The 26017-nt window shown below is 36.2% G+C and overlaps 1 protein-coding gene across 5 annotated transcripts; it reads right to left on the reverse strand.

Annotated features, from left to right (window-relative positions):
- Window positions 1-303: 303 nt before the first annotated feature.
- Window positions 304-25944, reverse strand: LOC113725170 (structural maintenance of chromosomes protein 6B-like). Of its 5 annotated transcripts, none has more exons than XM_027248171.2 (28): window positions 25532-25944; window positions 25266-25371; window positions 24402-24535; window positions 17488-17543; window positions 17102-17188; window positions 16552-16872; window positions 15219-15338; window positions 14733-14867; window positions 13824-13900; window positions 13626-13701; window positions 13067-13141; window positions 12792-12896; window positions 12025-12194; window positions 11828-11930; window positions 11379-11491; window positions 9890-10094; window positions 8877-9008; window positions 8629-8743; window positions 8438-8523; window positions 8262-8357; window positions 7225-7361; window positions 7051-7153; window positions 6021-6100; window positions 5841-5919; window positions 5566-5623; window positions 4017-4114; window positions 2302-2396; window positions 304-627 (listed from the first exon to the last, which is right to left on the reverse strand). In XM_027248171.2, exons 1-28 carry the CDS (start codon window positions 25686-25688, stop codon window positions 570-572), a joined length of 3177 nt encoding a protein of 1058 aa, XP_027103972.1. In that variant the 5' UTR covers window positions 25689-25944; the 3' UTR covers window positions 304-569. The 5 variants fall into 5 exon arrangements, 4 of the variants coding, with proteins under 4 accessions (XP_027103972.1, XP_027103971.1, XP_071929744.1 ...); XM_027248170.2 differs by having other exon boundaries at window positions 11379-11494; XR_011837384.1 differs by lacking the exon at window positions 304-627 and adding an exon at window positions 2608-2707 and having other exon boundaries at window positions 2311-2396; window positions 11379-11494.
- Between the last annotated feature and the right edge of the window lie 73 nt (window positions 25945-26017).

A 26017-nucleotide genomic window follows, 5' to 3' on the forward strand; every position in this document is an offset into this window, starting at 1 on the left:
GATGGGGCTAAGCATAACTCAAGAGGAGAAATTCGAAGCAGTCAGTGTATCGTATAAGGAAGAGCACTTGAGAGTTGAGAGGAGAGGTGATTGATTGCTAGTTTTGAGGTGCAGGATAAAAAAGTGGATTTGTTTTTGTCGAGGGAAGGAGAAGATCAAAGGGCATAGATGCCCTTTAATTCATAAAATCACGCGGTTGGAGCGTCTGAAGCTAATATTGGAGTGCAAATATCACGTCTTTTTTTAAAAAAAAAAAAAAAAAAATTAAACATACATACACCTAGAGAGAGAGAGAGAGAGAGCTAAGGATCAACCAATTCATCATCAACTTGAATAATAAAACTTAGTGAAGTTTAAACGTACATAAATACACAAAGAGAGAGAGTGAGTGAGGGCGCATGAGCATGCTGGCATCGCATACAAGAAGTCTTCAAAAATTTACAGTCAATTTGACCAGTCGATCTCTTGAAAACATTTCAGTTTGACAAGTCGATGTCTCCCTCGATTCAAGAATGATGAACCATATAAACGCCGTAGTAAAGGGCACCAACTGCATGATGAACCAAGTATCATGCTCGAGGAGCAGCCATTTGTTGCTTCTTAATCCTCTGATCCTGTTTCACCATGCTGAATCAAAAAAACATCAGACATTATATATGCTGTATTGGCATGGAACTGAGAAGTATGTGTACATGCTTCACTCAACCCTCGATTCAAGAATGCCAATCAAATGAAAACAAGTAACGATAAGAATTCTGCCAACTAAATACAGCATGTCTAGAACAGCCTGTTTGAGCAACTTTATACATACATTTTATGCAATCCTGATAGCTAGAAAAATGCCTAAATATCAATACACGCCTCGAGAACATCTTGCCATGATCCAGAATGCCACACGACATCAACAGATATTGATTCAAGCACACAGTGACTCGAGCCAAGCCACTTCTCCTGTTGACTACTATATCCAGAAATTGATACTTTAAGAAGTCCAAAAAATATATTGATGAGACTGCTATTTAAGTCTTCCGAACAAGGATCAATTAAAACATTGACTCGAGACAGGCCACTTCTCCTGTTGACTACTATATCCAGAAATTGATACTTTAAGGAGTCCAAAAAATATATTGATGAGACTGCTATTTAAGTCTTCCGAACAAGGATCAATTAAGGCACAATGTTGATTTTTTGGGAAACATTCTAGCAAATCCAACTTCAGTATAGCTCATTGCACTTCAGGCAATTTAGCTCCAATTCACATAAAGACTTAAATTTTAATTAGTGGCTTTTTTTTAGAAAGTAGCAGATAACATTCAGAGGTTAACAACCAAATAACTTGTACAAAACTATCCGAAATTCTTGAACACCAGCATAAAATTTCCAACTAACTTAAAAATTATAGGGTGCAAGAACCATCCTATGAGGATGGGGAAGGAATAGCTTTCTATAGGCCATAAAACCACTCTTAAAGTCTTCCCTACGATCCTGCCTCTTATCTCACAAAATTAAAGGATCTTCTGTTTAGAGAAGAAGCAAAGGAATTTTCGGTCTCAATGACATGATAAGGAGAAAACGAAACATTCCGTAGACGTAAAGAAATTAACCAACCAATTAAGGAAAAAGTTTAGAGTGAGCAATTCACATTCCATACCACAGCAGTATTCCTATTCAGGGAATTAAAAAAAATCTAAGATATGAAAACAGTAGACTTCTCATCAAAATCCATTAAGCTGCGCTTAAAATGGTGTGCTTATCCATTCAATTTGTAACCAGCGATGCAATTCTCATGGTAGAAGATTGGCTAGTTGGCAAAGAACTCTCATAATTCAGTGCTTTATATAACAAAAAGACACCAGAGAACACTTCATGTGTATCCCTCCACAGAAAGGGGACAGCTTACTATGGAATTTGGTAAACACACAGAGGTGAAATTCAGTCATACTAAAATGACAGGAAAAGATTATGCGAAATGAAGAAAGCCAAGGGAAAATCAGAATCTGATAAATTTTGTGCATTGTTATGCATTAGTGTGGACAACCTGGAATGAAAGAAAGGGCTTTTGAAGATTTTTGGGAAGGAAAATACTGAGGATTATTCTCTCTCTTTTGTTCTTGGAGAAATCACCACTTAGTAGAAATCTTTGAAGGTTCCTTGTATACTTTTTTAATGCAGTTTCTTTTAGCAAAAAGTTATTAGAAGAAAATGCAATATGACCACAATCCCAGGACACCCTAATTGTGTAACTCAATGGTGAAAAATCATGTTCAATCATGAGACTAATTTTTAATGGTCAATAATTACCTTATATCATGCGGGGTGATAAATATCCATTGGGATCCTTGTGCCAATGCAAAATCCACTAGAGTATCAAGGCTGATTTTTCTGCTAACTGCATCCTGTGGAGAGTACATATACCATATCACATGTTTGTTAAGAACACATACAAAATGCAAACAAACACAAGAGGATACCTAACATACACAGGCTTCATGAGGCCACATAAGATGTAGGTGATCAACTAAACTACCATAAAAATATGGCATGATCTAGAAAGAACTGAAGATTCAAAAATGCAGTTGATTTGCTTAGCTGTTTTGTTATGCGCACCAAAGGGGGCTGGAAAAGATTTTTGAAACCAATTTCCAGAAAGAAACAAGTCAACTGTCTCCATCAGCAGTCAAATATGCACCATGCAACTGTCTCCATTCTGTGGAAGCCAGTAGTCAAATTCCTAATTGCAACTACTTACATGACTTCAGCACCCCTTAACAAAGAATTTTGTATTTGATTTAGCTGTTCAATTCCATTTGTCAAACATGCCGAAATTCCATATCCAACCACTCAATTTCCTTCAATAACAATAGAAGATGAAGAAAGCTGAAACCCAATTGAAGATATTAATAATTCATCAGACACCAGTCTCAACAAACTCGAGTAATAAGTGATATTCACATATCCTTGTATTTGATTAATCATGCCACTAGAGAATGCAAAATCACCCAAAGTCACTTGTCTTGCAAATTTGAATGTTGGCATACATAAAACTTGCTGTATGAAACTAATTTCTAGCTAAGATCACAGATGATGAAGAAGATCTCAAAATTCAGGTAAATTGTATTAATAGACAAAGTGGGAAACCTACGTTTACATATCTTTGGGGTCTACCTTTCTATTTCTTTTTGTAAATAATCCATAATCCAATCCAAAATTATTTCATAATTTATTAAAGTATTAAAATAAGCGGTTGATAGTACGAAATAGTTTAGCACAGAAGGGATTAAAAAAGCTAGGATTTACAAAAGAAGATGCCATCCATTGTTAATTAAATCTAAGGAGAAAAAAGATGTCCAACTGCTATCTTTCTTGGTATATAAAAAGCAATGATATTTAACCGTAACAATCATCTATTTAAAGCAAGTCATTTTTTGGTGTAATCCAAGAACAAGAAATTCAATTTGGAATTGACACAATATAGCAAACAATTTCCTAATCCAACTAATAACTTCAACTAGGCTACAAAATTCACATTGATACTTAACATTTATGTGAGCAGAAAACCAGTCTAGTATATTAACTTATCGATGAGAGAGCCTGTGGTGGTTATCAAGTTAGGAGATGAATATCCTGGTCTAAATTTTCACTCCATGTTTGCAGACTATAGTTCTGTACCATGCTTTTTTCCAGATCCCCTTCTAGCAAAACACTGCAGTCCAGGCTCACATATTATATGGATATATAGAACTGAATCGCAGTGCTTGGTGGTAGTCTTAAGCCTTCTATTGTCTACCAATAAGAGTTCAATAATAAGAGGCTGATAAAACATGAATTTGCATCTGGGGTAATGATTGATAAAATCAGTCAACATCACCATTCAAGTAACTTTGACAACTCCATGTAATGTTTTACTTTAATCTACTGACAGTTTTAAGCTAAGTTCAATACAGTAGCAACAGCAAATTGACACAAAAGAATTACACCAAAATATGGTGTAAAAATGTTTTAAAAAAAAAACTCACCATAAATATATCAAATTCATCCATTGCTCGAAAAGGAGCTTCTGTCATCTCATGTAGAGCAAGGGCAAAGCATAATGTCGAAAAAGACCGTTCTCCACCTAATTTAACAGAAAAGAAACTGAACATATTGACAAAGAAAATGGAAAGGAAAAAACAAATCTTTGAAATGACTAACGTGCTAAGTACAAAGATTAACACAAGGGAAAAAAAATTCGCAATGAGGTCTGTATGCAAATGACAATTGATACCTAGCTCCTGCCCACTATTTTTGTCACAGGTTTTGATTTGGGATATTCTGAAAACAAGTGTTTGGATAGAGTATTATTTGGAATAATTACTGTAGCACTTTTTGTGATGTAATATGTATGTGAGATAAAAAGTAGTTGGGAATATAAAAAGGTGAATTGGGAAATGTGATTATGATGCAAGCGAAATATTATTTGAAATAATTTGGCAATCCACCCTAAGATTTGATGTTCAAAATGGATTGGATTATGGATTATTAAGATGACACTAAGTCGACACAACTATACATCAAACTGCACCAACTCTTATTCATCAAGCACATTTCACCCTAAGATTTGACTTTATGACCCTTACTTTAGAACAAAAAGGTTTGTTATGATCCTCAAGTGTGTGACCCATTCTTACATGTTTTACGGGTACTTTAAACGGAAATATCAAAAAATGGAAACAGAACTAAATTTATGATACTGCTTGCTTAGGCATCAACTCATTGCTCAATTTGCAAGACTGGTCTTAGAATATATGTTTGCCTTAAATGATTACAACACAAGAGAGGCTATAGAGAGACCTCTGACTCTGTACATTGTTATAAAATCTTGTTGCAAGAGTTTATATGTTTCATGGCTGAGGATCGGAGAACTGCCTCTTTTTCAGATATTATTTGGACACAAGTTTTTAAACAAATTATTGAGCCTAGTACAATGATGCAAATAGAAATTTATTTCAGGCACTATTGAACCTGTTGGAAATGTTTCCTACAGCTTCCCTTCCTTGTTGGGGGCTACACTCAATTTTACTAGCTTTACTTTGATAATTTTAGCTCTTCAGCTCAAGGCAAGAGCAGTTCTTGCAACAAAATTGGTTTGCTAAGTACTCTCATGCTATCTTACTCTAAATTACTATAGACTATTGATATGCTAGCCAAAAGATCTCCTGCCATGTAACTGAGCAAAGTGTCCCATTTAATTGCTTAGCCGAATGTTCTGTGACAAGTACCCTTATTTTGCTATTAAGACTAACAACAACAACATTATACATGTAAACAGCAGAGAAGCAATCCTTGCCAAGAGAACCTTGAAAAAATTCAAGTCCCTAAAATGGTCTAGACCATGCCTACATTCAATCTAGGCTGAAGTCTTGGCTCAAAGTCCAATCATGCATGTTTAAGCGACATGGACTCTGGATTGAGTCCACTCATACACTGTGACACCAAACTACAACCCATCGAAAAAAATTAGAGGGAAATAAATATAAATTTCCCTAGTTTGCAAAGAAGTCAATTATCTATCAGTCAGAAAGATACCTGAGAGGCCTCTAGTGTCACAAACACTCTTATTTGATGCATCTTGGGGCATTGTTACCTGAGGATAAGATTAAAGATCAAGAAGAAAATGGTAGGTGTCTTCACTGAGGAACAATTATGAAAAATTGAAGATCAAGAAGAAAAAATAGTAAGTTGGAGACCTGCAGCTATTTCAAGCAAAGATATCTTACATACCAAACTCAACTGGACTCTCAACCAATAGATGAGAGAGAGAGAGAGAGAGAGGTCCTAACAACTTGTGTAAACATGCTTACCTCCACAGAGAGGGTCTCTTGCTCATAACTAACTATAACCTTGCCACTAATTCCTTTCTTCCCCAAGTGTGCATTAAATCTATTGCCAAAACAATCAATCAATCAAGTTGCATGAAACAGACAAACTAAGAGATACGACTTGCAAGAGAAACTTCTAAAACTATTAAACAAAAGCCATACTTCCATGTCAGCTCGCGCTTTGCAAGAGTGGCATTCCTCTGGAACTTGCTTTGCCGCATCTCTAGGGCCCTTCTGCATGTCTGGAACAAGGCAGGATTCCAGAAATCAAACATCAATGGAACCAGAAAACCACAGAGTTACTAAATAACTACATAGAAGGATAAGAAGCACACTAACTTTCTGAACAAATGTTCAAACCCCAAAAAAAGCCAAATCAAATTGAAATGGACAGCAAAACATCTACATGACCATGGCCCCAAACAAAGAGAAAATTGTAAACAATTGCAAATGGGCACAGACACTAACCATATAAACCATTATCAGAATTTAAAATCAGTATAGTAATGGGCATTAAGTCTTCTACATAAATATATACAATGGATTCAAGTACCGGAGAAAATAAAATAAATGCATATATGGGGAACCAAGGAAATGACATCAAAAGCCACAAGGATTCAACCTCCACCCAAATTTAGTAAATCAACAAAGTTTAGTCTTCGATACCAGGAAGGTCCAAAACTGGAAGAAACAACAAAACCAAATCAAATCCGAAAAACCCGAGAAAAATCAAATCAATGTGAAAGGAACAGCAAATCAAAATCTACATGACCATGGCCCCACAAGTAAAAAGAAAATTATTACCATTTGTAAAAGGACAAACACATTAACAATATAAGCGATTATCAAAATTTTAAATTAGGAAAGTAGTGGGTATTAAGTCTTATATACTAATACTTACAATGGATTCAAGCACCAAAGAAAATAAAATAAGGCTATGAACCTTGGAAATGACATCAAAAACCATTCATGATTCAACTTCCCACCAAATTTAGTAAGTCAACAATGTTTAGTCTTCCATATCAGGAAGAATGCTAATCTAGCAGGAAGCAATAAAGTTGAAACCCAAAACTTAGTTATCAACTAGCAAAAAAACAAAGAAATATGCAGAACATTGGACGTGACTGCATATCTGTTTGCATTGAAATTCATGAGTAAATTTAAGAGAAAAGAACTTTCACAGTTATCTCACTTTCAGTTTATCTTGAAGTGTTTTAAAAATTTGCTCCTTCCTCCGGATTCTACGATGTTTTCTTTCGTACAACATTCTAAGGTCTTCAATGGACTCCTGAAATCTGCATGTGGGCAACTTCTCAAAAAACTTATATGTCAGCTTATTTCATCTGAAATATGTCAAAAGACTTACCTCTGGCTCTCACGCTGGAGTCTTTGATTTAGCCTATTTAATTGAGCACTTAGCTCCTCAGGGTTCATATCACGGCAGCCACCTAATGCTTCAATCTCGCTTTCTGGACATATAATTGAAGCCTTTTTGCAACTCTCCTGCAATATTTCCCTGAAGTTCAGAATAGGAATTCGAATTTTGCCGCATGTAATGGATTCATTCCACACCCTCACCCTCCTCCCAAAAAAAACAAGAAGGAAGCTGAATTTCCTCAAATTTTGCTGGAGGAAAGCAATGAAGATGAAGAACGAGAAAATAAACCAAAATTATAACGCACACAAGCATATAGTCCACAGCAATACAAGCAGGGACAGGTTATAAAGGAGCACAGCCACTCCAGACCGAGAGAAAAAGCAACATGACCTAAACAAGGAGGACTATGCTAATAAAAAATTACATATCAATTCCGGAATACGTTGAACCTTTGACTTCAATATGCTGTGTAGCATCTTTGCAAATAGGCTACAGTAGGCACTGGCAAACAAGCTGATGAGATACACGGCCATAACTGTAGCTTTGATGTTTAGAGCAAGATGCTGAGAAGAAAACTAGGAGCAGCAAAGAGGACAGTGGAAGAAGAGAAGAACTCTCAAGATAATTTAAGTATCGCAGCTTATTCAGAGAGAGAGAAAGAAAGTTTGAAGCACACAAACATAGCAACACATATCCAGACATGTATCATGTACATAAAGAAGAATTTTAGTTCTAAATCTCATCCAAATAAGAGTCTAATTTCAGCAGTTCTCTGCTCAAGCAGGGAAGGCTTCAAAAGATGGCCAATATTCTCAAAGGTCAGCTGAGTTCTCTGCCATTTGGGGGATGGCAAAATTTTAGTGGGTCGATTTGGAGTAACCTGAAGTCAGAGAGATACCTCAAACCATGAAAATAACAAACTTGTACCTTTATTCCCAGTTTTCACGAACATAATTCAGGATTAACTCAAGATCTCGGCATCAATATAACCAAGATACGAATTTAAACTTTCAGAGGAGGGTTACCTTACGGTTGTGCTCAAATTCAGAGCAATGTGCTTTTGCTGCTTCTAGTTCAACAATAACTTTTGCAGTCATCACTTCCTCAAAGTGTTTCTTCTTCTGAATATGAGTTGGACATAGAGGATCTCAGACTACTGCTACTATGGCAAACTCAAAGTACATAGAAACAGAGGATATACCGCTTCTGCTTCATTCCTATCTTTTTCAATCTTCAGTAGCTCATCCTCTGCTTTTTCCAATGCATCAATATCCACTTTTGCCGATTCTGCGTTCAAATTACAATGTCAAAGCATGCAATATATATATATAGTCCTATATAGTCCTGAAGTCCTGAAAGAAGTGCTAGACCCATACACAAAATTCGTTATACCACATAATTTTTCAAATGAGGCCCTTAGACTGGAAGCTTTATCTTCTGATTCTTTCAATCTCAACTGAACCTTTTGAAGCATAACGCCCTGTTCTTGTATGTCCTCTTGAACCTTCTGCATATTGGGTAGAGGGAAAGTGCATCCAACATAGAGATATTTTAGAAGAATGAAGGACAACTCTTGACTCTACATATAAATTTTCAAAAAGCAAGAAAAGACATAATGGTCAAATGGCTATAGCACAGACAGAAATCTCATGATGAAGCTCATCAGCGGTACATGTACTGGCAGGACAAGCATCTGCTGCATATGATTTCATCAAATCTTGCAGTTTGAGTTCCTTAGACCTCAAATATCGCTCCACTTGATCACATTTCCTCTGATAAACATTGAAAAACAAAAAATAAGAGTAAATAATTATATCCATTAGAAATGATACCCACAGAAGACTACATTCAACCACTTCTATTTGATGTCATGTAAGAACCATGAAAAAGACCCTTGAAAGTGAACAAGGAAATCTCTGAGGTCTCAGATAAGATGCTCCAAGTTCCATAAAGAGTTTCAGAGAGGAACAACCAAAGACAATTATGAATGCACCTGGCCATTAATTCTCTAATGGCGCGGCACTAACCTGGCTTTGCCACAGAGGCTGCCTTTCAAAGTGTGTTTCAACTAGAACAAAAGCCACATTAGAGTAAAAAAGAGACTAGAATAATAAAGTTTATGCAGCACCACTTGTACTCCCAATATTTGTTCGTCAACAGTATTTCCAGATCAGAAATTGACAAACAGTTATCCATACAAGTACTTCTATTCATCGATTCTACAGAATCAGAGGGACCATTCATAAGTCTGATCCAGCATTGATAATACAAACAGTTATGATGATGATGATTGAGCATTTGTTATTAAACCCTTCGTTAACCAGGCAGACTAGTTGGTAACCTAATTGTGACCTGTCCCACAAGTTCTAAAGACATATGCTTAAAATGTGCCAATTGCAAGTAAAAACTACAAAAGATACATCTCATAATCTATCAAACACCTCAAATGATGCATGCATGATCAGCAATTTTAAGAAAATCAGTTTGCTTAGAAAAAACCAGCAGTGTTAAAATAATACTCAGTTCAGGACCTGTAAACAAGTGAAGAGGGCAAGAAATGCGACAGGTCAGCCAGAAGAAAAGCAAAACATGTGCAAAGAGCTGAATCATTTAAAATGATAACCAAGTTAAACATAAACAAGAAAACTATCACCTTTGCACTTCCCAAGTTGCCTTGAAGAGAGTGAAGTTCTTCCTCCCTATTTCTTTTCATAGCACGTCCTTCTTTAGCCTCTTGTTCGTTATATAAGGCATCTCGTTCAAGCTCCTTTATTTGATTTTCATATGAACCACAAAGGCGGACAGCTCTCAATTTCCTATTTGGGGGAAGAATTGTCTGGGCTGGACCACGGGAGAACCTGCAGATACAATCTCAAGAAACATTCATAGTCTTGCATTAGATAAAGAAAATAGACCCAATAAAGAATACAAGATATGTATTTAGATACAAACAATAATTACGAACAAAAATATCATTCACAGAAAACCCGCTTTGTCAGATATACCTCATACATATTTGCATATATGTCCTGAGATCATTAGATAATAGCAATCGAAGCAGGGCTCAATCCAAAGAAGTTTCATACCACACAGAATAAGCTTTTAGTGGTCTAATTTGCAATAAACTAAAATTAGAAAAAGGTTTTGTCGATGCTGCAAATTGGCAAAGACATTCCTCTTTGGTTCTCCATGAAACCTAATTCCTGTTTGGTCACATATTATTGCTTCAACATGATCCTCACCACTAATAGAGTGACTAATTTTCAGTACACAGATATACGTGGGCCATTTTAAAAGTAGGAGATATGACTAAACTGTTAAAACTTGTGAGGTTCAAAAGAAAATTGTAGTGAATAAGTAATTACTTGTGCATCTTAAATCTGGAGTGCCTGCTTGTTAGTTCTAATGGTAGTTTTGAAGTTACCCATTCAAAACATTGACATGAACAATAAATAAAAGGAGCATATTAATGAAAAAAACCAGCTGTGACTCTGTTAATAGCAAGATGAACCTCCAATATTCTCCCTAGACATTTAGTCAAACCACAAATTCAATCTCAGCCTTTGAAGAAAAGACAATTTCCGACGTTTAATCCTAGAAGACCAGTGCCACGGCTGTTTCATGGCTGGTACAGTCCAATTTTCAAAACGCTGTCCTTCACAAGCTACAGACAAACTCATTTACATACAGAGCCACCATAAAGAGGAAATGAGGATTGGGGTAAGCAACAGAATCTAGTATTGCTGTATCATTTAAAATAACTGCCAACATCAATGTACATGGTAGAAAAGGATTTTAATGGAAAATCGAAATCAAAGAAAAACCCGCATGCAAGATTAAGCACTTAATACAGTAGGTATAGCTTTAAATATCCAGGAGACCTAGCTTATTGGCACTTGCAAGGATGTTTAATTAACAGATAAGCAAATGCTTCGAAAAGCAATTTTCTTGTATGCATCCCATTCAAAGAAACTGAAGCTGCAAGCAGGTATTACTCGTAATTACTCTTTATGATGATAATCTTCCATAAAAGTGATAGATACTATTCTACAGGGGAACAATAACACACTTAGGAACAGAAGACACAATAGTGTAACGCACAAATGTTGCTAAATGGAAGGTCATTTTTAATTTTATCTCACATTTTGAATCCATCAGACGTGTACACCTCCTTCAAGTTTGGAACCCTTTGATCAAAAGCAACTGCTTTTCCATCATTGTAGTCCTTAACAAGCACTTGCCTCTCAGCATTGCCCTGCTAGATGTTAAAAACAAGGTCATAATTAATATCCTTACAAGATGTTAAAAACACCAAATAACTTTTAGCATTTTTCAAAGGGTCACAACAAGGTCATAATTAATCTAAAACCCAGTTGCTGAGATTACAGAACTTGAAATACACAATCTTCATTAAGGAACAAGCACATGACCAAATGTCCTCAATGAAAACATGACAAGATAACTAAAAGCACAAGGAAAAATGGCATGCTTTAGTATGGAACGCCAGGTCAATATACCAGGCAGTACAAGAAGGCAGAATGACAAGCTTATTGAGATATGGAATTACAAGAAATTATGATCAGAAAATTACCAGATCAATCAATACATTGACCACAACAGCGTTGTCAGAATGTAAAACAGAAATTGCAGTTGGATGTTTGGTTTGTGGAAGCATGTGACTTGGGATATTCAACCTGCACAAAAAGAGAGTATTCCTCTAATAAGTCACTTGATGGAGGTAAATGCAATATCTGGATTTTAAAGTAATGCATCCAATCTGTTCATAACCTTGGTCTTGAAAAGTCATATATGATGATCCTAAGATGGTTGTAGTTTGCTTGCTTAGCGCATGCTCTCAACTGAAGAGAATCTTTGTGATCTGTTACAATGAAAGCATTAAGCAACCCTCCAACAGCATTCTCAATAGCAATGCCCCACATGTTACCATTATCCAAGGTCTGCAAGCCACATTACTAGATGAAATAAGAAAGAAATAATATCTAAAGTTTTTAACCATATATAAAAGTGAATAAACACGCTAATGCTTCTAGATTCATATACCAAGGCTATCAAATCATAAATGAACATGTCATAATTGTATATCAACAAAGTGGAAGGAACAAATAAAAAAAGCCAAAGACAATTGGTTACTATCTTAAAACGAAGAGTACATGGGGAAGGATGTATGCTTATTTTTCCAACTTTCTGAGGCGAAAATATTAAAATGAGTGATCAGAAGCATTGATCAAATAACTGGAGAGGAAGCGAAATAAAATATCACAAGAGAGCAGCGTAGAAATGGCACTTGTAAAAAGAAAATAACAAAATAAAATAGTTAATGTTGCCATGCATAATAAATAAAAAAATGAAAAAGCTAAAAAACAGAAGTCGTGGGTGGGGAATTTTCAACAATAAAACACAAAATAAAAACTCAGCAATCAGAACAGCAGCAGCAACAATCAAAGGAAAATAAGTAAGAAACGAGCAACAGCAGAATCATCTGATACATATACATATATATATATATATATATATATCATTTCGTAATACTTTACCACATGGGAACCTATCGGACCAATGGGTGGCTTTCGGAATTTATGGCGATGCCTCTCAATCACTTGCAAAAGAGCGATCACCCTCTCTCCTCCAAAAGCTGAAACCTGCAAGGAAAATAAAGCATGACATTACAGTGGATGCCCAGCAGCAGATGCTTTGAGACCAATTGGCTGTTCAACCCTTTTAGTCCAACATAAATAGCACCAATAAAGAAGTTGCAATTAGGTTGACACACTAGACAGGGAGTAGCAACGAAAAAATATGTTATCTTTACCTTATTCTTTTGATTCTCTTGGAGGCCACGAATTTGAGAACATATACCGTGATGCTTCTTTGCATGATCTTCAATCTAAAAATGGACAATAAAGTAATGAGACAACTCATCCAATACATCTAACTACAGAAGCAAACACCCAGATAAAGGACAATACTCAGTCAGCTCAACTGTTACAATCATCATTAGTGATTGTCAGCACAAGATTTTGATGGAATATTTTACATATTATCAAAGTAAAAAAGATGCAAAAATTGGCAATCAATTATTTTCACACAGTAGCAACTAAAATCATGATTTAGTCTGCTTTCAAGAAAGATATGTCACATGACTATTCCATGACAACCATGGTATCAATTGTCTGCAAACAAATATGAAGTTCCCAACAGGTTGTTAAGGAAGAAGTAACAGGCAACATTCAAGGTGTTCAGTTTTATGCAAGACCAGACAAATAGGTAACACTAAAAAAAGTTCCCTTATTCAACATGATTCAGTGCTGCAGAAGAGGTCTTACAGCTGTTAAGGAATTCAACCACTTAGGTGGTTAACAAATCCAAACCTGAGAAGCGATATTTTTTATCTCATCCTTCAGCTTGGTTACAGTGACTGATAAGGACTCCTCATCATCCTTCAAACTGAAATAGTACCACTTCAGTAACATCAAAAAGAAAATATCTAAACTGTTAAACTATGCATCCACAGACAGAAGTTCACAAGCATGTAATAACAACCTAATGCGATAAAAATGTAAGATAACCTTTGCAGCTTCAACTTCAACTCACTAATTTCACCTTGAATCTCCTTCAATCTTTGCTTCATTTCAAACTCTTCAGCCTAGAGCAAAGCAACCAAAAAAAAAAAAGCATAAAGTTACTTTTACTGATATTGTCATTCTTACAAATAATCTTGCTATCCAATTTTTTACTAATATGATAAAATCCACCTTAGATAACGGAGTTCCTTGTAACTTAACCTGATTTTGTTGTATAAACAGATTGGGAATGCGTGCATAAGAGGATCACAGAAAAGATATTGCATTTGCCAATTATTACACCCTCTGTTTCAAAGGAGAGCAAATAAATATCTAACCAGCTAAGCCAGTTACAGAATTTTGAACATCAAAGTTTGTTCACTAAAATATTCATCACATCTTCAGCAGATACCAAGTTCAATGAAGACAAGAAAACCACTCTTGAACCATATATACTCCACATTGCCATCAAGTACTTTAACTTTGAGTTATTGTAAAACACAAAAGATAGCTCTTATATCACATTATTATACCGAGTTAAAGCAATAAAAACTTAAAAAGGTTATTATTTATTCCTTCACTGGCTGATATCCCATGCAATGTATGAAACACCACCTGTAGCTGACATGCATTTAGGACTAACATTGACAACAACAAACAAGGTGCTGAGTGGATAGCTATCGCATCAAAGGAGAGATACAAGACATTGAGTAGATTGCTAGCACATCTTAGTACAGACATATGACATGTCATTTAGGTCCTGGCTTGTCTTGATGCTTTGGATTCCAAAAGTCTTTTATCAAGCCTCACTACTCTACCATCCAATAAACTCTTATTTCTGTATGATGACCAAAAAAAAAAAAAAGAAAAGGGAATCCCACATATCATTAGACAATAAACAGAATAAACCAAAACCTGAGTATCTTTTATATGCTGCTCCTGCATTTCATGAATTTGTCGCTCAAGCAACTTGACCTGTTCAACCAATTTCTCAATGTGGCTGGTTTTGCGTTTACAATTGCCGTCCAGCTCAAGCTTCTCTTTCATGGCCTAAATAGCAATGGCAAGTAGTCACCAAAATTCAGATAAAGCCAACTTTAGCAATGAATCCATAACCATTCCACATTCATGAAAGAACAATTCTTCAGAAAAGAGTTTTGGACATAATTGAGAAAGAGAAAAACAATGAAAAAGGATTCCTATAAAAGAAACTTTGGGTCTAAACAAAGCTTTGCATGGATATCCTGGCGACTTTTTGCTTATGCAATCTTAAAAGTAGCATAGCAACTTATGTCCAATGAAACAATGGGCGCAGGCTATAAGTTGTTACTTGTGCAGTCAATGAACTCACTTAGTAGCCTTCATAAAAATTACAAAGTGAGGACACAAGAAATTCAGTACCAGGTGAATAGAGTGCTGCAAATCATCCTTCATTCTACGTACTTCTGATGTCCTTTCCATAATATGCCCAATCTGAGCTCTCTTCTCAATTATCTGATCATTCAACATATCCATCTTGTGCTGTAGAAAAATAAAACAGCAGAGTTATCAATCAACTAAATTGTCAACAGAACAAAACGAAATTAAAAAATGGAGATTGAGATTTATCCACACATAAAAAAGGCACGTTTTGAAATCTAAAGGGACTAAAGAAAAGGCCATTCCAACAATACTCTAATAGGTAGGATGAAAGCTATACAGGAAAAAACCATTCCAAGCAGCTAGGCACCACAGAAGTCCTTTCCTCTTTTTTTGTTGTTCTAATTTTGGAAGCTTGAGAAACATTAAGGTAGATGTGTAGAGAGAGAAAAGAAAAATAAGATTCCCTTAAGCTATGACATGTTAAATTTTGCATAAATGGATGTTAAAGAAGGAGAATTATGAAAACTGTGTGATAAGTATTTAAGGTAGGCTCTTCATCTTAAACTTAATTTGCTGAAGGAGAATAAGAGCTACAGAACCTTGGCAGCTACTTCTTCAAGCAAGACTAAAATCGTTCCAACAACTTAGTTAGGTTATCAGTGAGCGTTAAATTAAATCCAAAGGAGCTGGATGGTACATGAGAAATAGAGGAAATACTGCAGAATAATGGGCTGCCCGGAAATTGCACTGCTTGTCAAACGCTATGAATGAACTGGAGAAAAATTGGAAATGCTACATTCATAGCTAGCGTGAAGGTGTCAGATGGGATGATGTCAACAGCCCAAAGGACTTAAGTTCCATAAAGTTCGCTTGTAAGGTTTTCATTGTTACCAAATGAACAGTTCCACATTAGATATTTGGAAGTAAACATTTGAAACTGAAGCTCAAATTTAGAGAGTGAGATCTATCATCTCAATGCACACCTGTCAATCGCCAATTAACTTCCGCAAATACTTCTGCCAGAAATCTCACAACAGCAAGTAGAATAGGTCGCAATCATCATTCAGCCATGTTACATCCAAAAGTTTTGTAACTCTAAAACTACAATTAATTATCCTCTCCAATTTTCTCAATTTTACCCATTTACAAACAAAAACACCAATTGACAGCACAAAACATTGAGAATGTTGACTTAAGAAAAATTATCCCAACCCTAACATTAATGCTTTTTTCTCCTTGTTTCTTGAGTAAAAAATCTTCAGGGAGTCATAGCTAACAAACATCAAAAACCAAATAGTGATGAATACAATACCAAGCAGATCAAAGCACACCATCCATCTCACCAAGAAGACGCATTATTGAGTTTACCTACCTTCTGATGATCTATCTTTGCTTGACAAATGGGTACTCTATCTTTCAGCTTTTCAATTAATATAGCTTTCTCTTTTAGTTGTCTGTCAACATCATATACCCATGACCAAGCCAGTTTCTTCTTCAAAAGCTGCACCTCTTTGGAAATTTCTTCCACTTCTTCCATGCTTTTAATCTTGGTCTCCAACTCATCAAGCTCCCTCTGTAATGGGCTTAATGACTTTTCCATTTCAACAACATACACAGTAGCATTGTTCAACTGGTTTTCAACATTATTTAACAAATCACCCAGTCGCTGAAGAAGTGTTGCCTTGTAAAAAAACTACGAAAAAATTTATGTGCATCAATATCCAACCAGTAATCGATAGTAAAAAAAAAAAGCAATGAAACACTTTGGTGATCAGTTGTAAAGGCATTTGACAAGCAGTGCAATTTGTACAGACCTTGCTTGATTGCATCTTAGCCTCTAGATGTAATTCACAGCAAAAGAATTGCTGAATTTTTAAGTAACAGGAAAAAGATGAAATGTTTAAAAACTTGAAACTTCATACCTTAAACTTATCTTTGTTATTTCCGGAATGTAAAAATTCTCTACTTTTGTCTTGACTCATTATAACACATGGATTCTCAACATCAATCTGCAAATGAAAGTAAATATCAAATTTCCAGTTTGACAGAACTGGTACAAGAACCTGACATTCCAGGACTGCAAAATTTAAGTTTGTCAGACTACAGCTTTCACTTCATCAAAGATGTAAAGCAGAACCAAAATAATGAGATAAATGTAATAATGTTAGAAGGAGAGGGAAAAAAATAAAAGGAAGAGACAAAGAAGATGAGAGATTTTATTTCTGTTTCTTTAACAATATCAAGCAACTTACACTTGCATAACAACAATCAAAATAACCTAGAAGAGTACGTTCTTCAAAATACTCACATTGAAATGCTCCACAAGCTCAACAAGTTCCTCTCTTTTACTAGCCACTATCTTGCCTGTCACATATGCCATAAATAAGTAGAAACAAGAGCAATTTTCAAAAGATCTGACAAATCATTAAGCACTGACATTTATCTGCCTCATTTATACATATTTTACGGGCAGAAAGACAAGGACAAAAGAAAACAGAAATTATTTCTTACCTGAAGACAATGTCTAGTGCATCTCAAGTAGCACTTTTGAAATGTATATGAATCATCATGTCATATGAAACTAGACTTTCAAACATTTAGTAAAAACTGAACCTAACATGAAGTATCCATTCCAAAAAATGCAGTCAGAGTATTTACTTCATAACCCCACAGAAAGGAAAGTGGATTTGCAAAAGAACAAGAAGGATAGGCACCAAGCAGGACAACTTCGCATGTGAAGTAACCAGGTGATCACTGAAACTGCTAAAATACCATCTTACTTCTTTGAACATATCCATGACTCTCAAAGGAAAGTACAACCAAAAAAATACTTATTGCAAGCGTAAAAGAAAAATGAACTTAAGGGTGTTGGTCAAGTAACCGTTTTCTCACATTGTCACAAAAAGTACACCAGGAACATGTAAACTGTTGAGATCTAGAATATCTTTTTCTATGTATATCCCATGATTTCTGCTATGTCCCATGATTTCTGCTCTATTTTAGGATAGAATAATTTACTCCTAATGTATTTTAGGATAGAATAAATTAGCTCCTAATTTTTAGGAAATTACAGATTTCATGGAATTGACAAAAGTCAAATTCCATTTGTATAAATGTTGTACAGAGTCTAGAACAAATGATATGACAGAACAATTCAGTTCTTCTTTTTGTTCATGGTATCAGAGCTTTTGCTCTTGGGACCTCTTCTTGTCAGCCTTCATTGCTGAGAACTTTCCTTTTTTTCAAGTCTTATTGCCAAGTGCAATTTCCAGCCTTCATTGCTGATTTTTTCCATTAGGCCTTCATTGCCAATTTTTCTTTGAAACCTCCACCATGTCTGAAACTGAAACATCAGAAATCCACTCCAATACCAAATCAGAGGAGACCTCAAATATTCCACAAACAGGGGATTTGCAGAGTATCCAGGCAGCCTGCAGGCTCAACGGGAAAAACTATTTGAAGTGGTCACAATTTGTTCAAACATTTCTCAAAGGAAAGGGCAGAATCAGCCACTTGCTTGGAACTGGACCGAAAAAGGAAGATCCTAAATTCGCTGCTTGGGATGAAGAGGATTCTATGGTCATGTCATGGCTGTGGAATTCCATGTTACCTGAAATAAGCGATACTTGCATGTTCCTACCAACAGCTCAAGATATATGGACTACTATTCGACAGACCTATTCAAAGGCAGGAGATGCTGCCCTAATCTATGAGATCAAAACAAAGATCTCAGCCACTAAACAGGGCAACCTTTCTGTTACTCAATATGCCAACCTTCTGCAAAATCTATGGCAGGAACTGGACCAATATCGGTGTGTTCAGATGGTGTGTAGTGAAGATGCAACCACCTTGAGAAGCTTTATCGAAAAGGATAGAGTTTATGACTTCCTTGCAGGTTTGAATGTGGAATTTGATCAGGTCAGAATCCAGATATTGGGGAAGGAAAGATTATCATCTCTGAATGAGACAATATCATTGATTCGAGCTGAAGAGAACAGGCGAGAAGTCATGTTAGAGCCTAAAACATTAGAAGGCTCTGCAATGATTTCTACAAAGTCAAATAAAGACACAATTTGGTGCACGTACTGCAAGAAATCAAGCCATACGCGAGATGATTGCTTCAAACTCCATGGGAAGGAACAAGTCCTTAGTCGTAAAGGAGGATTCAAAGGGCGAAAAGCCCACTTAACTGCTGGAGAAGACCAAACACAAGAAAAATCCAACCAGGCTGGTATGGGAGAATTCAAGAAAGAAGAAATCGAAAAGCTAAGAAACCTCCTAAATTCCCTTGAAAAGTCCTCTAGTACGTGTTCATTGGCTCAATCAGGTAAGTACCTTAACTCTTATGCTTTAAGTGCCTCAAGCATGTCTTCTCTAGGCTCTTGGGTCATCGACTCAGGAGCTACTGATCATATGACTCATAGCCCAATCAGATTTAGAACATACAACCCATGTCCTGGAAATAGAAAAATTACTGTTGCGGATGGATCTCCTATAACTGTTGCAGGCCAAGGGACAGTAAATCTATCAAATTCTTTGTCCCTAAATAATGTGTTGCATGTCCCAAAATTGTCCTCCAATCTCATATCCATCCATCAAATTACCAAAGATCTGAACTGTAGAGTAATTTTCTATACTACTCACTGTGTTTTTCAGGATTTGGTTACGGGGAGGACGATTGGACTTGCTAAGGTGAATGATGGGCTTTATTACCTTGAGGAGATGAGTGGCAACAAGAAGAACAAAAATCAGTTATCCCTCACCTGCTCCTCAAATAATAAATCTGAAATTTGGCTTCATCATTTCCGTCTTGGTCATCCATCTTTTATTCTACTTAAAAGCATGTTTCCTTCACTTTTCAAGAATGAAGATGTTAGTAATTTTCATTGTGATACATGTGAAATTGCTAAACATCATAGACTATCATTTCCATTGAGTAATACAAGATCTACGAGACCTTTCTCTTTGATACATACTGATATTTGGGGGCCTTGTAGAATTTCTAGTATTTCTGGAGCAAAATGGTTTGTCACATTCATTGATGATTGTACTAGAACTACTTGGTTATTTCTTATGAAAGAAAAATCAGAAGTAAGCAGTATTTTTCCAATGTTTCATAAAATGATTTGTACACAATTTGGAAGTCTGATTAAAAGAGTAAGATCTGATAATGCAAGAGACTATTTTAATCAAATTCTCTCATCTTTTTTCCAAAAAGAGGGTATAATACATGAGTCATCTTGTGTAGATACACCCCAACAAAATGGGATTGCTGAACGAAAAAATAGACATTTACTCAATGTGACTCGAGCAATTTTGTTTCAACATAAAGTTCCAAAAACTTTTTGGGGGGAGGCTGTTTTAACTGCTGCACATTTGATAAATAGAGTACCTTCAAAAGTACTAAATAATCAAAGTCCCATTGCTGCTCTTTCTGTTTTTTACCCTGATTTTAATGTCTCTTGCACATTGTCACCAAAAGTGTTTGGTTGTATTGCTTTTGTACATGTTCATGCACACCAAAGAGGGAAACTTGATCCAAGAGCTTTAAAATGTATTTTTGTGGGATACTCAAACACAAAGAAAGGATATAAGTGTTATCATCCTCCTTCAAAAAAATTTTTTACCTCCATGGATGTCACATTTGTTGAAAATGAACCTTACTCTCAAAGTAACAATCCTCATCCCCAGGGGGAGAGTTCTTGGGAAGATAAGGAATTTCTCCTTGATCTTCAAAGTCCTACACTAAACTTAAAGTCTTTCAAGCCTGACCATACACCAAATTCTAAAGGAGAACATACTAGCAGTGAACCTGAACCTGAATTTGAAGTTGAACATGCCAGTAAAGAAATTGAACCTGATCTTGCAGCTGAGGGAAAATCTAGTTTAAATCCAACTACACCACTCAAGGTCTACTCAAGGAAGAAAGTTCATATTTCTGAACCTGTGCAAATCCAAGAATCTGAACCACAATCAGGTACTGAAAATTCTGTTCCTTTGTGTGTTCAATCTGACTCTGCTCCTTGTGAATTTATTGATTTAGACCTGCCTATTGCTGTTCGAAAAGGAACACGAGAATGCACTAAGCACCCAATCTCAAATTTCGTGTCTTTCCATAGACTCTCTCCACAACATAAAACTTTCCTTACCACCATCAACTCCATTTCAATCCCACAAACACTACAAGAGGCACTTAGAAATAAGAACTGGTTACATGCTATGAAAGAGGAAATGAATGCCCTAGAGAGAAATAAGACTTGGGAAATTGTAAACCTGCCCAAAGGAAAGAAAACAGTGGGGTGTAAATGGGTGTTTACTTTGAAATATAGAGCTGATGGTTCATTAGAAAGGCATAAAGCTCGGTTGGTTGCAAAAGGATATACACAGACATATGGGATAGATTACCAAGAGACCTTTGCACCCGTTGCAAAAATGAATACTGTGCGTGTTCTTTTGTCTTTAGCCGCTAACTTTGGTTGGTGTTTACAGCAATTTGATGTTAAGAATGCATTCTTACATGGGGATTTAGAAGAAGAGGTGTACATGGAACCCCCACCGGGTTTCAATGAAATGTTTTTTAAAAAGAAAGTGTGCAGGTTAAAGAAAGCATTATATGGGTTAAAACAATCGCCAAGGGCTTGGTTCGGAAGATTTACTAAAGTGATGCTAGCAATGCAATACAAACAAAGTCAAGGAGATCATACTTTGTTCATAAAATATTCAAAAGGAGGTGTTACAGCTCTACTTGTACATGTAGATGACATCATCATTACCGGGGATGATCCAATTGAAAGAGAAACACTCAAAAAGTGCTTAGCAAAGGAGTTTGAAATTAAAGAACTAGGGAGGCTGAAGTATTTTTTAGGCATTGAGGTGGCATACTCAAGTAAAGGCATCTTTGCTTCCCAACAAAAGTATGTCTTAGACTTGCTTAAAGAAACAGGCAATCTTGGATGCAAGGCAGCAAGTACACCCATTGAGTCTAACTTGAGATTGAATGAAGAGAAGGATGATAGCACAGTAGATAAGGGAAGATATCAGCGGTTGGTTGGGAAACTGATATACTTGTCCCATACAAGGCCGGACATAGCATTTGCTGTAAGTGTAGTAAGCCAATTTATGCATGATCCAAGAGAGAAACACTTGCAGGCTGTCAATAGAATTCTATCCTACCTCAAAGGGACACCGGGTAGAGGAATTTTGTTCAAGAAAAATGAAGGATTGCTCATAGAGGCATATACTGATGCTGATTATGCAGGTTCTGTTGTAGATCGTAGATCAACTTCAGGATATTGTACATTTCTTGGTGGGAACCTAGTGACATGGCGGAGTAAGAAGCAATCGGTTGTTGCAAGATCAAGTGCGGAAGCAGAGTTTAGAGCTATGGCTCATGGAGTTTGTGAATTGCTATGGCTCAAAATAATACTTGATGATCTTAAAATCAAGTGGGAAGGACCTATGAAACTCTATTGCGACAACAAGTCTGCCATCAACATTGCACACAATCCAGTGCAACATGATCGCACAAAGCACATCGAAGTTGATAGACATTTTATTAAAGAAAAGCTGGACAGTGGCATGATTTGCACTCCATATGTAGCATCAAATAATCAATTGGCAGATGTCTTAACTAAGGGAATGCCAACTTCCAACTTTGAAGACATTACATGCAAGATGGGAATGAAAAATATCTATTCACCATCTTGAGGGGGAGTGTTGAGATCTAGAATATCTTTTTCTATGTATATCCCATGATTTCTGCTATGTCCCATGATTTCTGCTCTATTTTAGGATAGAATAATTTACTCCTAATGTATTTTAGGATAGAATAAATTAGCTCCTAATTTTTAGGAAATTACAGATTTCATGGAATTGACAAAAGTCAAATTCCATTTGTATAAATGTTGTACAGAGTCTAGAACAAATGATATGACAGAACAATTCAGTTCTTCTTTTTGTTCATAAACAAATTCATTGATAAGAAAAAAGAATAACTATCAGATCTTTTCTGGCCAAAGGAAAATTTATCAATGACATAAGGGAAGTCTAGAATCCAGTTTTGTAGACATTACTATTTGAATGGTTAAGATGAACACATTTATACTTTTCTTGGCATAAAAAATTTGTCTGGATAATTCTTATAATAACATGAGAACTATTGAAAAGAAAGATGACAGAGTATTTATCAACTCGAGCATTCTAAGAAGTAATAATCAACACATAAACTTTTAAACTAACCATGTCAAAAGCTACTTTTCCTAGATGTTCTGCCTGATGTCTAAAAGTTCCATCCCAAGTGTCAATTCGTTATCATGGAGCATATATATGTTTCATATTTTTTATCAGATCCTTGTTTAAACAATGAATAGGGAAGATGACAGCTTACAACTACTTACCACTATTTGGATTCTTACCTTCCTATCTCCAAGCTAATATCTGACTGTAGCATACACAAATCACAAACCAAGTTTTCTTGATAATAAAGTTCAAATACAAGTAATCCCAGCAATCCAACTAATAATTAGCTCAAAATAGTAAAGCACAGCAACTAAAATGTCCGGATGCCGGATTCCATCCATAGCCTCTAAGCATTCAAGTTCAAATTTTAGTGGTGTGGTATAACCTAGTGAACTAAGGACGATAGGTGAGAGCAATGATGAAGACATCAATCAACCTAATTCAGATAAAACGGCTTAGTTCACTATCATAAATCTTGAAACTCTTCCCCTTTTTACCTTAAGAAATAAGACTATCTAGAAACCTCTCCACACAGAGAGACACACACTCCCTCACTCGTTAAATTTCATGCCACAATTAGTCTTTGCGTGCAATGAATTTCGAAATTAGATTAATCAGGTTTACAGTCAACTAAGTCCTTTATGTTGCTTGAAAAGATCAAATTGCCAATTAGCTTTTATTTACCAAAACTACCAGCATCTCGATCTAATGATGGGCTTCTGTACAAAAACGTTCCATGGGGATGCATAAAACAGAATGATGCTAAACTTGAGATCATCTCCATTGCTCCTTTGAGCAAACTAAATGCACATAGTTACTTCCTTTTTCAGATTACAGCTGTTTTCTTTGTTGTCTAACTGAGCCTAACCTCTTCAATTCCAGCCATAAAGTTCACATAAACATTGAGAAAATAAAAAGTTCCAGAATGTCGTAATTCATAGTTATTGAAAAGAAAATTAAATTCCAAAAGCATTCTATAAACACCTTCATAGCTCTTTAAAATGGTGGTAGAAGTTGACTGCAAAATCTTTCTCTCAAGAATGATCATGTCACCATATGTTTCTGGCTTGAAAGCATCTTCACCCTGATTTTTTATTTCCACCCATATAGATGCAGAGCTGCAGATGAAAACAAGGCCAATAAAGTTTATTAAGTTCAATTAGGGAAAACATATTTGAAAATTCGGTTGTAATGGTCCCTACATACACCCTTCAGACCTATAACGAAACATGACCATGATGAAAATCACTTAGAACCATAGTATGCTTGTACGAATTAGCTAACTTTGAACAAAAAAGTTACCTGTGTGAGTAATTATCAAACAACCACCAAATAAAGTACATTGGATGAATCGCCAGATAGAAGAAAAATCTTTGAAAACAAAACTTGCAGCTTAAATAACATGATATTGAATACATAATACCCTTCATCAGCACTAAACAACTATATTATTTGTTCCCTCCTGCAAATGACCACTGTTTACAGTGGTTGAACAGCCTGCAGCCCACAGCATGACCCTGTCCCCACTACCAAAAGAAAAATCAAAGCCTCTCGTAATATGTAGCAACCACTCATGCCCACCATCCTTGCTTCAAAAGAAAATTCAGGGGCATAGTATTGTCATGCAATACCCAAATACCAGATAAAACACGTTCAACAACTCGAGAAGTATTTCATTATGGTTAGTTGGGTAAGACGTGGCGTGGCATGCCTGCTTAAGAAATACTTTCCATCCTAAATATCAGTCACTGTATTCATCTTTACAAGACAATAATTGAACTCACACTGCAACAGTAATGCAAATATTTCAAAAGGAGGCACATCAGAACAAGAGATAAAATTGAAAACCTGCATCCTGTCTTTATGAAATCCTTCATCGTAGTAGCCCTTTGTGTGGATTTAGCTCGGCATCCAAATGCAATGCACAAAGCCGTCAGTATCGCACTCTTCCCACCTATACCCATTCAAATCGACAAAAATTTGCAGCCCACGAAACAAGAAGCATGAAGATTCCACGAAGTTGGAACCCACACAGTTTACCGGAGAAACTTAGTAAAGAATTAGAGTGTGTCTTTGTGAGAGAGATAGTATAAAGAAATAGAGAGAAGACTCACTTCCGTTCTGACCAGTGATGAAATTGACCCAATCTCCCAGTTCGATTTCGAGATTAGAGTGGCACATAAAATCTCTTAGTCGAATTCTGGAGATGATGCCTGCCTGAAGACGCCGAGGCCTTAGGATTGGGTCTGTGTAAACCCTAGATGTCGCCATCAGACCGGGGATCGAGGTTCCTTCCTCCTAAAGAAAAAACTAACGAAGCGCTTTTCTTTTTCACGGAATAGTGGAAGGCTGTTATGGGGGAAGTGGTAGTGCTTGCGCTAGTAGTGGGCGTATCTCGGCAGTCTATCCCTCCACGGAATGGCGTACGGACGGGACCTGGGCAGGGTGTGGGAAAATTTGGCGGGAAGACGGATATGATCAAGTGCTCCAGGGAGGGGTAGGAGTGGTTAAAATGCGTCCCTCAGATTTTACTGATCGTTTGCCAGGTCAGTATATAAGCGAAGAGATGGTTAAAATAGCACGGGGTTTGATCCATTTAA

The sequence above is a fragment of the Coffea arabica genome, chromosome 2c, assembly GCF_036785885.1.
Source record: "Coffea arabica cultivar ET-39 chromosome 2c, Coffea Arabica ET-39 HiFi, whole genome shotgun sequence".
NCBI lineage: Eukaryota > Viridiplantae > Streptophyta > Magnoliopsida > Gentianales > Rubiaceae > Coffea > Coffea arabica.

What these genes read in the sequence shown, in the direction of transcription:
- LOC113725170 (XM_027248170.2), bottom strand. Translation starts at nt 25,688, where the DNA reads ATGGCGACATCTAGGGTTTACACAGACCCAATCCTAAGGCCTCGGCGT. An exon ending in ATAGGAATGAAGCAGAAGCG is followed by an intron (nt 8,358 to 8,437) that starts GTATATCCTCTG and finishes ACTCATATTCAG; the next exon opens with AAGAAGAAACACTTTGAGGA. An exon ending in AATTTGAGCACAACCGTAAG is followed by an intron (nt 7,362 to 8,261) that starts GTAACCCTCCTC and finishes GAAATATTGCAG; the next exon opens with GAGAGTTGCAAAAAGGCTTC.